Source organism: Asparagus officinalis, chromosome 3 (assembly GCF_001876935.1).
Source record: "Asparagus officinalis chromosome 3, Aspof.V1, whole genome shotgun sequence".
Lineage (NCBI taxonomy): Eukaryota > Viridiplantae > Streptophyta > Magnoliopsida > Asparagales > Asparagaceae > Asparagus > Asparagus officinalis.
In genome coordinates, this window is record NC_033796.1 from 89,985,309 (window position 1) to 89,998,052 (window position 12,744).

Consider the following 12,744-nt stretch of genomic DNA (forward strand, 5'->3'; position numbering starts at 1 on the left):
ACCTCTGATAGTCCTTTTCCTCCAAATTCTCCCATCAATCCTCTTCAAGTAGGATGGCGGGTCCACCAAAACTATCACGTTAACCATCACCTCTGATAGTTCTTTTTCTCCAAATTCCCCCACTAATCCTCTTCAAGTAGGATGGCGGGTCCACAAAACTATCACGTTAATAGTTACCTCTGATAGTCAAACTCATCAGATAATGGCCTACCAGGTGATGTGCCTCTATTCCGACTTCATGGATAGTGCCCCACTAGGTGATGTGCCTTGTCTACCTCTTTTTATTCCCCTTCTAAGTCTTAATCAAGACTGGGGGTTGGTTACTTGGAATCCATTGGATTAAGAGTAATAAATCTTTCACATCGTTAAGTTAACATTACACTTCTGACGATCATCACCCCACAGAGTATGCATTCAACTTGCATCACTCCCAATTTGTCACGTTAACGATATACCTCTGACAACAATCAACTTATCAATCCTTGTCAATAGGATGACAATAGGATGATAAGTCCACAAAGTTGCTCCAATCGCAACACATTCCTGTCACGTTAACAATATACCTCTGACAACAATCCACTTATCAATCCTCGTCAATAGGATGATAAGTCCACAAAGTTGCTCCAATCGCAACACATTCCTGTCACGTTAACAATATACCTCTGACAACAATCCACTTATCAATCCTCGTCAATAGGATGATAAGTCCACAAAGTTGCTCCAATCGCAACACCTTCCTGTCATGTTAACATCATACCTCTGACAAAATCCACTTATCGACTCTCCCCAATAGAGCGATAAGTCCTCAAAGTTGCCCTGATCGTAACATCTTCCTGTCACGTTAATATCACACCTCTGACAAAATTCACTTATCAATCTTCTTCAATAGGATGATAAGTCCATAAAGTTGTTCCGATCGCAACAAATTCCCGTCATGTTAACACCAAACCTCTGACAATCCACTTATCAATCCTCTTCAATAGGATGATAAGTCCACAAAGTTGCTCCAATCGCAACACAATCTTGTCACGTTAACATCACACCTCTAACAAAAACCCACTTATCAATCCTCATCAATAGGATGATAAGTCTACAAAGTTGCTCTAATCGCAACACAATCTTGTCACGTTAATATCAAACACCTCTGACAAAATCAACTTATCGACTCTCGTCAATAGAGCGATAGGTCCTCAAAGTTGCTCCGATCGCAACACTTTCCACTTATCGACTCTCATCAATGGAGCGATAGGTCCATAAAAATACTGTTAGGTTAACATCACACCTCTAACAGTAAAACCCAAAATCCATGTCTTTTACGCATGGGGGACTTTATCTCGATCCCTAATTAGAGATAAGCCTACGCCTAACACGCGTTGTCGGTTAGTCGTTTCCCGTGAAAATGACAAAGTCTATGTATTCAAAATCATAGCATCAAGTCTAAGAGGGTTCATTCTCTTAGCACAACGTTACATGTGGAACGGACTTAGACAATCCACATGCTAGCCCGACTCAAACGGTAGTCGGTAAAGGCTTATCAAATCCGTTGATGGCTGAGGGTTTGCCAAAAATCCTATGCACGTTTGCAGGTCCATCAGCTTAATGGATGTGAGCCGAGACTTAAAACAGATGAGCCAAAGACAAGTCTCAAAGACTTAGTCAAAAATGCATGGAAGCCACTTCCATGTCTTAAGTTAAAACGTTGAGGTCACACCCGTGTTCCAATTCAACATGCAAGGGTGAGACCCGCATCTCAAGTTCAAAATGCAGGGTTCACCCCCACATTCCAGAAGCAGGATTATGGCGCATACCTTCACACAGGTCCTACGTGGCAAATCCCTTCAACCAAGATGCCTTCGAAGCAAGTGCAGAGAACAAATCCTTTACAACAAGGAATCAGCAGCTCCAAGATTAGAGTTAAAATCCAAAGTATTCCGAAACTTCGTCCCAGTCAACCGCGAACTTTCAAAAACTTTGGAGGGGGTTCTGTAGGCTGTCAAAAAATCACAATAGATAGCTGATCCCCATCAAACACCGATGATGGAAGTTACAATCTGACGACTTCCAGAAGGCTACAATTTGAAGACTTTCACGTAGATCGCTGAAGGTTACAATCTGACGACCTTCACGACAACCGATGAGAGCTCTAGTTTAACAGCCTTCACAATCAACATCGAGAGTTACAATCTGATGACTCTCATATATCAGAGAGCTAAAGCAAAGATTACAAAATGACGATCTTTGCAACGCTTCGACAGAAAGAGACTACAAAACGACGGTCTCTTCAAATCAAACTGTGGAAGTCCTCCCCGCACACCAGCATCAAGACGCATCGCGATTCATAGCTCCAAGCGCAGCTCAAACGCAACTCTAAAAGCTGCAAACGCAGCTCCAAAAGCTACAAACGCAGCTCCAAAAGCTGCAAACGCAGCTCAGATTCGGCCGCCAACGCAGCTCATGTTCGGCCGCAAACGCAGCTCCAAAAGCTGCAAACGCAGTTCATGTTCGGCCACAAACGCAGTCTCCGAAAGCTATCAACGCAGCTTTCCCCTGCCGCCAAACGCAGTTCCAAAGCTGTCAAACGCAGCTTTCAACAAGATGCCAACGCAGCTTCCAAATTGCTGCGTCTGAGCTTCCAAACACTGCGTTTGAACGCAGAATTCGCATCAGAACATGGATTTTGCGTTTGACTTGTTCAAACACAAGCTGAACGGTTTCAAAACCGTTTCCCACGATCTGAGGGGATCACAACTCCACTCAGGAGTGATTTAAGGGGCGGTTACATCCCATTAGCCCCACTTAGGAGCGAATTAAGGAGGTGGTTACACCCCTTAATCCCCTATAAATAACTAAGAAATCAACTTAGTTCGGGGCTGGATCTTAGGTTCGGGTCGGTCGGTTAGAACTTCTTGGCTCGTCAACAGGATCCTTAGAGCATTTCTGGAGCTTTGGAGATCGGCAACAAGATCTTCTTCATCCTTGGCTTATAACCGACTTTCGGTTAAATCAACTCTTTCATAGAGTTTCAAACTCGTTCAGAGTTCTCCACAACGTCAAATCGTGAGGAGAAGACCACGTTCTAGTGAAACAAGACATCGAATCGTCAACGAGAAGCAAACTCGACGCGAGCATTCGAGGGAGGCATCTCATCGCCACCGTGAAGAACCCAGAATTAAACAAAGGGGAGAATCCAGATCATTCTCTTCTCTTTTGTAATCAGGAAATCCAATTGTAACTGAGATTAAAGGAATACAAATCAATTTTTCTTTATTTCTTTTACTGCAAATTTTCCCACAAACAAGGAGGTTGGAAGACCAGAACAAAATCCACCAATAGTCCAGCTCCATCAACCCTAGCATCGACGCCGATATCATTACCATCCAGCTCAAGTGAAGGAAGCTCTTCAGGAGGAGCAACAAGGAGGATGAGAAGACTAAGAGATCTGTACGACGATACAGATATTATCGAGATGATGGAGGACTACACACTATTCTTCTTATTTATAGAATGTGATCCGGTTAGCTATGAAGAAGCTGCTCAAGAAGACAAGTGGAGAAAAGCCATGGATGACGAGATCAAGGCAATCAAGAAAAATGACACATGGGAGCTCACTACCTTACCTAAAGGCCATAAACCTATTAGAGTAAAGTGGGTGTACAAGACAAAGACATATCAAGACGGCGCAATCGAAAAGTACAAGGTCAGGTTGTTGCAAAGGGCTATAGTTAGCGATAAGGAGTTGACTATGAAGAAGTGTTCGCACCAGTCACGAGGATCAACACCATCCGACTCATTATCGCATTGGCAGCACAGAACTAGTGGAAGATCTACCTGATGGACATAAAGTCTGCATTCCTGAATGGCTACCTAGAAGAAGAAGTCTACATGAGGCAGCCATCGGGGTATGAGGTGAAGAACCAAAAAGATAAAGTCTATAAGCTGAAGAAGGCATTGTATGGATTGAAGCAAGCACCCAGGGTGTGGAATGCCAGAATCGATGCATAGTTCTAGAAGAACGGATTCCAGCAGAGCCTGTATGAGCACTCTCTCTATACCAAGAAGAAGGATGGAGACATTATGATTGTATGTCTCTACGTGGACGACATGATCTTCACCGGCAACAATCCAAAAATGTTCGAGGAGTTCAAGAAGAACATGATCAGGGAGTTCGAGATGACTAACATTGGAAAAATGTCATACTTTCTTGGAATAGAAGTATCGCAATCTGAGAGAGGAATCTTCATCTCTCAGAAAAAGTATGCAAAGGAGATCCTCCGGAAGTTCAACATGAACAACTGCAAACCAGTTGCAACTTCTGTCGAAGTCGGAGTGAAGCTGAGGAGAGACTCACCAGGAATCTCTATTGATCCAACTTTGTATAAGAGCTTAGTCGGAAGTCTGTGGTACCTGACCATCACAAGACTCGACATAAAGTTTGCGGTTGGATTGGTGAGCAGATTCATGGAGGAGCCAAGGCAAGAACACTTCAAGGTAGCCAAGAGGATTCTCTGGTATGTTCAAGGAAGCATTAATGAAGGATTATTTACTCACAAAGTGTAGATCCAAGACTAGTCAGTTACACCGACAGTGACTATGGGGGAGACTTGGATGAAAGAAAGAGTACATCTAGCTACATGTTCAGCATTGGATAAGTAATCTTTTCTTAGTCATCAAAGAAGCAGTCTGTTGTTGCTTTATCAAGTTGTGAAGCAGAATACATTACTGTATCTGCAGGTGCATGCCAAGCGATATGGCTTAGAAATCTAATAAAGGAGCTGCAACATGAACAAGAAGCACCAACAGGGGTCATCATAGACAACAAGTTAGCTATTACGTTTGCAAAGAACCTAGTAGCACATGGAAGAAGTAAGCACATAGAGACAAGATTCCACTTCATCCGACATCAAGTCACGAAGAAGATTGTGAAGATGATATATTGCAAGTCTGAAGACCAAATCATTGACATCTTCACCAAGCCATTGAAGACAGAAACATTTTTAAAGCTTAAGAAGAAGCTTAAGACAGAAACAAATCGTTGACATTTATAAATTTTTTTAATTGGATTTTGCTTCAGCTCTTCAAATTATCTAACCAACATTAAGGAGTATCAAAATCATCGTGGCAACGATATAATCAAGCTAACTTCAAGGGCATTTCCATATAGCTATATAGATGAAAGAAAATGACGCGGTGCGGAAGTAAAAACCTCGGAATCCACCAAGGGTATTATTTGAATCTACAAAGAACGATATCTGAATCCACGAAGAACTTCAAATCCACAAAGAAAATATTGAAAGAGAAAATTTAATGAAAAGATATGCTTCTAGGGTTTACAATATTGTGGTTAAACAGAAAAGAAACAAGACTCCTACTATAACTAAAACTTTACCAAAAATAGAAATAACAAAACTCTTCCTAAAAAGACTTCTTAAGATTAGGGAAGTAAATCGGCCAAATTTGGGAACAAACCAGGTTTGCTTCCTAATCAAAACAGACTCCTAAAACATTACCAATAATAGTAAAGAACTAACAAAAACACTAGTATCTCTAAATCCGGAGGGAATTTGGCAAAACGAACGGTGACAAATCGAACTTCAGTAGATTTTGTTGGCCCCATATCGAAAACATACACGATTTTCATATATAATTCGTTCAATTCCGACTTACAGTTTGAAAGATATGACCCGTTCTTCGCGGCAAGTTATTTTACTCGACCGATTCCGCATTTAGACTTGTGTCTGTCCCGCTTCCACATAAATATGTCCTCCGTGTGTTCTACATCAGAAAAACATGATATGGTAGTAACGCCTCTCATTCAAATATAATATGATTTCTAAGCTTATTATATAGTTCACATTATTCGTACAGTTCTCTCTTATAAGATTGAATCTCTTTGCACTCCTTTCTCACACATCCGCCTTATCCCAAAAATGATAGATGACTAAGGGTACAATTTGAAATAACTGACGTTTTGGTGCCAGATTTATTTTTTATTTTTACTTATTAATTGAAGAAAAACTCCAAAACATCTAGGCTTCGTTTGTATACTATGGTGTTTTTCATATTATGTTTTTGTAAAAAAAAACATCATGGTGTTGTGTTTTTCCCTTAAAGTATTTTCAAAACACCATGTTGAGTGTTTTTGTTCAACATTAGTTTGAACTATTACAACATTAATATTAAACATATTATTAATATATTATACATTAATTATAATAAAATATATTATAAATAAAATGTTATAATATTTAGTTTATATTATTATATTATTATAAGTATTAATATAATATAATATAATATTGTATAATGTATTATAATATTATATTGTATTTTAATGAGTTATATTGTTTTATAATTATTATTATACTTACTACTATATTATTAATAAATTTATATATTACAAATATTTTAATATTATATAATATATTATAGTTTCTAATATGTTAGAGTTTATTAATAATACTATAAAAATTTTAGATATAAATTAATATTATTATATTATAAATATATTATTTTTATATTATTATATTATTATAAGATATTTTAATTAGGGGAAAATGCTTCCAACCCCCAAAAGCTAAGAAAACATGCTTCCCCCCCAAGACTTCGTCAACAGGTGTTTTGCCCTCAAAAAAAATATTTTATTCTTTGAGCCCCCAAAATACAAAACCCAAGAGATTAAAATATGTGAAGACCATAATACCCTTCTCTCTCTCTCTCTTTTTATCATGATGTACTGAGATGATAGTCGAAATATTTGATGGGGATTATTTTATTATTTTTGTTTTTTAATATTTTCGTTGTTGATAAGGGGAACTAACTGTTTGTATTGGGAGATTGTTAAAGTTAAGGGTTAATTGTTAATGTTACGAGTTAATTGTTAAGATTACGGGCCAATTGCTAAGGTTATGGATCCCTTCTCTCTCTCTCTCTCTCTCTCTCTCTATCATGATGTTACTTTGATGATGTTGAAATGATTGAAGGGGATTGTTATTTTATTATTTTTATTTTTTATTATTTTTATTGTTGGTGATGATGTTGAAATGATTGAAGGGGATTGTTATTTTATTATTTTTATTTTTTATTATTTTTATTGTTGATGAGGAAACTAATTATTTTTGTTTGTATTGTTATTTTATTATTTTTATTTTTTATTATTTTTATTGTTGATGAGGAAACTAATTATTTTTGTTTGTATTGGGAGATTGTTAAGGTTACAGGTTAATTGTTAAGATTACGGGTTTAATTGTTAAGGTTACGGGTTAATTGTTAGGTTATGGATCGGTTGTTAAGGTTACGGGTCAATTGTTAAGGTTATGGATCGGTTGTTAAGTTTACGTGTTGGTTGTGAAGGTTACACATTGGGATATATATATGTATATATATTTTGAGTGGAATGAATAGTTTGGGTCACTTGGCCCAGTGGTAAAGTTTGGGAGTTTGGACAAGAGGTTAGGGGTTCATAGGGTTCAACCCCCTCCAGCCACAATATTTTTAGAATATTCGTTGTTAAGGATAATGGTTGATTGTGAAGGTTACAGATTGGTTGTTAATGTTACAAGTTTGTTATTAAGGTTACGGGTTTGTTGTTAAGGATATGCGTTGGTTGTGAATGTTACGCTTGGGTTGTGAAGTTAACCTACATAACAAACTCGTAAACTTAACAACAAACCCGTAACCTTAACAATAAACTCGTAACTTTAACAACCAACCCGTAACCTTCACAACTAACCCGTTATGGGTTTTTAGAATATTCATTGTTAAGGATAATGGTTGGTTGCAAATATTACGGGTTAGTTGTGAATGTTACGGGTTGGTTGTTAAGGTTACGGGTTTGTTGTGTAGGTTAACTTCATAACTAAAGCGTAACATTCACAACCAACGCATATCCTTAACAACAAACTCGTAACATAAACAACCAACCCGTAACCTTCACAATCAACCATTATCCTTAACAACAAATATTCTAAAAATATTGTGGCTGTAGGGGTTTGAACCACTAACCTTTTGTCCAAACTCCTAAACTTTACCACTAGGCTAGGTGACCCAAACTATTCATTCCACTCAAAATATATATACATATATATCTCAACGTGTAACATTCACACCCAACCCGTAAACTTAACAACCGATTCATAACCTTAACAACTGATCCGTAACCTTAACAACTGATCCATAAACGTAACAATTAACCCGTAACCTTATAAACCCGTAACATTAACAATTAACCCGTAACCTTAACAATCTTCCAATACAAACAAAAACAATTAGTTTTCTCATCAACAACGAAAATAATAAAAAATAAAAATAATAAAATAATAATCTCCTTCAATCATTTCAACATCATCATAGTAACATCATGATAGAGAGAGAGAGAGAGAGAGAGAGAGAGAGGATCCATAACCTTAACAATTGACCCGTAACATTAATAATTAACCCTTAACTATAACAATCTCCCAATACAAACAATTAGTTCCCCTCATCAACAACGAAAATAATAAAATAATCTCCATCAATCATTTTAACTATCATCTCAGTACATCATGATAAAGAGAGAGAGAGAGAGAGAGAGAGAGAAGTGTATTATGGTCTTCACATATTTTAATCTCTTGGGTTTTGTGTTTTGGGGCTCAGAGAACAAAATCTTTATTTTTAGGGGCAAAGCACCCGTTGACAAAGTCTTGGGGGAGGAGCACGTTTTTTTTGGGTTTTGGGGGCTAGAAGAATTTTTCCCTTTTAATTATTATATATTTATATTATTTAATAAATATTACTAATATAGTAGATTTTTTTAATTATAATATAATATAGTATAATATAATAAGTATGTTGAAAATAACTATATATTACCTATATTTAATATATTATGTTAGTTTTTATATTAATACCTCCTCAAACTCAAAACCAAAACACCAAATTTAAAACGTCTAAAATGTGTTTTGAAATAAGTGTTGTGTTTTTGGTTTGAGGATGATTTAGCTCAAAAAATATCATGGTTTGTAAACGCATGGTGTTTTGTTTTTTGAGAAAAACACCATAGAAACAAGTAAAACTACGGGTATCCAAAGAAAATATTTTTCTTTCAAATAATGCCAAACATAATAAAACCGCGTCATTCCGGCCAAACCAACTGAAGCACCTAAACTCGTACCCAAGTGACTCGGGAGCTTCGTGGCGCGTGGCGCGAGACTATTGGTCAACACAGCGTCAGCCGAAACCGTTGGGGTCTACGAAAACCCGCGGATCAGTATAAATTAGCCTCGGTATAAACTGAGAATCGAAACAGCCCGACAAAAAGAGAGAGAGAGGAAAAACTCTATTTTTCTCGCTTGCTCTCCGTCGTTTCCGCGTCCTTTCAGGAGAAGATGGTAAGCGATCTCCCTCCCTCTCTAAACCCTGGATCTCTGTAATTTTCTCATCAAATTCGGATAGTACGCAATTAATTTGATAGATGTTCAAGTATAGATTTAGTTGGCGTTTGGATCGGTTCTTAGTTTTCACTGATCTAATTGATAATTATCATTAGGAATCTGGATCCTTTCCTTGGGTCTGGTCAGGTCTGATGACGAATTCGATTAGATCTGCTCTTATTAGTTAATTCAGTTCATTATATGTGTTAATTAGTGATGGGTGCTGTCATTTGAACACGATTTGCGTGTAGATCTATTTGCTTTGGATTATTTTGTGTGGAATTTTCTATATCTATGGAATTGGTTTTGGGAAAAAAATAACAAAACCCCTATATTTTGTAAGAATATCATTTAAATATTAGCATAGCACATTTGTGTGGAACTATTACCATATGAGCCTTTTTTTTTTGAATAAATTACTTTGCTAAATGCACAGTTGTCGTTAATGAATAGGTAGAGCTAAGCTAACCGTAAAGATAATACAAGTAGAATTACTGGAGAAATGTTGTAAATCAAATTTTGTTTGAAATTAAGTTATCCGAAGGAAATGAAGTCATAACTCGGCCTTGCAAGGACTACGAAGCTACAAGATGAGGAAATTAGGTGTTCTTATGATGTTTTACTCCACATCTCGGATTCTCAGAATGTCCATAAGCTCTCTAAATTAAAAAATTAATTGCATTCACAAGTTTCCGTGCTTCCTAGACCTTAACTTAGTTTAGGGAGCTTTTGGAATTTCCCCTCTAAAAAACATTAACTAGTTTCGGTGCTTCCCAGTTTCGGTGCTTCCTACACCTTCACATAGTTTAGTGACCTTCGCATAGTTTACGAAGCACCAAAATTGCAAAGCTACAAGAAGAGGAAATTAAGAATTTTTATGATGTTTATTGACAAAGGGAAATTTTCCATCTAATAGAAGCTGTGAAATAACACCCTTTTTTATAGTTGTGCATATTGTTAATTGTGAATAAAAATCGATCTACAATTTTTTTGTGTTTTCTGTTTCTTTTGGGTAGTTTGTGGGTGGCGGGTGGGTGGGCGTGCACATGTAGGAAGACTACTGGAGTACTACTAGTGGGTTAGGATTGGTGTTAACAAAGCTTCATCTTAGTGGAGAATTTATGTAATTTAAAAGATTAATGTTTCTAATATTAATGTTGTGGAGTTGCTGAGAAAGTAGGGGTGACAAAGAAGCACTTAGGGCTCAGTTTTTTGTTATTTATACTTTTTTTCTTTATTTTACTAGCGGGATATTCATATAATTAATTACATTATATCTAACGAAATCATGATTGGTTCTGAGCAACGACCTATAACATGCCGATATGGGTATTTATCTTCCATATCATACCAGTGTGAAGGGAGAGGCAGCATCTGATGATGGTCAAAAGTACATCCATGACCTACTTTTAAGAGATTGATTCTTTTCTTAATGTAGAGTTACAGTAAAACTTTTCCCCCTGGTTTTGTTTCTTTCATACAACTTTTTTTTCCTGGTTTTGTTTATAGCATCATGTATTGGTAAATGTTTTCGGTCAATGAAAAAGTATTTTATTCGTTCACAAGGTAAGCATTGCAATTGCAGCGCATCATATACATTCTCTAACTGAGAAACTCACACTAGAACAGCTAATACAAAACACAAAGTAAAACATACAAAGTACTTTATTCATTCACCAAATAAGCCTTACAATTGCGGTGCATTATATACATCCTTTAACTGAGAAACTCATACTAGAACAGCTAATACAAAACATACTCACTCACAAACATAGTCTCTCTATCCAAAATTTGAATTCAACAGGAGTAGAGTAATTTAAAAGAACTGTTAGAATCCATATTTTAACCTCTTCGATTACCATCTCTTTACTATGCTTCACCTGGGTATGCAACCGCAAGTTCCTCTCGGTCCAAACCGTAAACTGCTAACTCAATCTTTTTAGCCACATTCTTATAGTTATTACTCCTCATATTGACATTGAACAACTGAAGCAATCTGGGCCATTGACAAGACCTCCAAGAAAAACCTATCTACTTTATGATTGAACAACAAACCTCCCTTGAAAATGAACATGAAAAGAAAAGCTGAAGATGAGACTCCAGGCCATTATCACTTAATAAGCGTTAATTAGTATGAATAAGAATAATCCCCATTCTATACATCCTATATTGTGTTAGGAGCCTTTGATTAGCCACTAACCACAAAGTAAAGACATGCTTTGGAACACTACTTTTATGCCAAATAGTATAGTAGGATGCCAATCAACTTTAGTGGCATAGTTGACAAGGCCATGGTATGCATATGAGATTTGAGAAAGGAGTTAATTGCGAACAAACCCCCTATAGTATGATCTAATTGTAAAGAGAACCCCTGTAGTTTTATTTGTTGAAAAGAGACCCTCTGTAGTTGTACTTATTGCACATAGACCCCCCGCGTAATAATTTTTTTACCCTTAAAATCGTCAAAAGTGTTTGAGGTGGATATACCTCCTATATTTCTATTGGTGAGTATAGACACCAAATTGCTATTTTTTTTTGAACTTTAAAAGAGCCGAAAAAGTTCACTAAGGTGGTGTATTTGCACTTGCGCCAATACTACAAGGGGTCTTTTTGCAATAAGTAAAACTATAGGGGGTCTAATCACAACAAGTAGAACTATAGGTGGCCTCTTGCTACTGACTGATACTACAGGGGGTCTGTTCGCAATTAACCTTTTTAAAAACTCCATTACATTGCTATGCCTTAGACTGCTCCAGCACATTGTCCTTTGAACCCCACTTGATCAGCAAAATATCTCATTTTGATCAGCTGCCTCCAAACCCGTGAATTATTAACTTTGACTTGAACTTCCCAAATAGTCTATAGATACTTCTTTTTAAGTAATTTTCACTAACCCATTTGATCTCGAGATTATCTTTCTTCTCGCTTATTGCCCATAAGAGTATAATAGTTGCCGTCTTGCTCTGTAGAACAGATGAGAAAATACCCAGGTCCCCCTTCTTAGTGTCCTGCCAAACTGTATCCCAGGAGACACAGAGAGATTTTCCTTGAGTCATGAGCACAACCACAAATGAACCTCCTACACATCTCATCTACTCTTCAGAATTTTCTTAGGCAACACATGTGCACTGGTCCAATATGATTGAACACCAAAGATGACAGATTTTATTAACTGAGGTCTCCCACCGAAAGATATTTTCTTTGATTGCCAAAGCTGAAATTTGCAAGTGATCTTAGATTTAAAGCAATACACTCAATCACTGACAACCTCTTGGCTCTTGCAAACCATAGGGACCCCAGTATATTAAATAGGGATTGTACCCACATTATAGCCCAA

At 37.0% G+C, this 12,744-nt stretch overlaps 1 protein-coding gene across 1 annotated transcript in view; it reads left to right on the forward strand.

Moving 5' to 3' along the window:
• LOC109834456 (stress-associated endoplasmic reticulum protein 2-like) overlaps positions 9,258-12,744 on the forward strand; it is an 8,084-nt gene continuing 4,597 nt past the window's right edge. Inside the window, exon 1 of the mRNA XM_020402475.1 lies at positions 9,258-9,365. Coding sequence (XP_020258064.1) covers positions 9,363-9,365 — 3 coding nt within the window. The 5' untranslated portion in view covers positions 9,258-9,362. The remainder of the gene's footprint in view (positions 9,366-12,744) is intronic.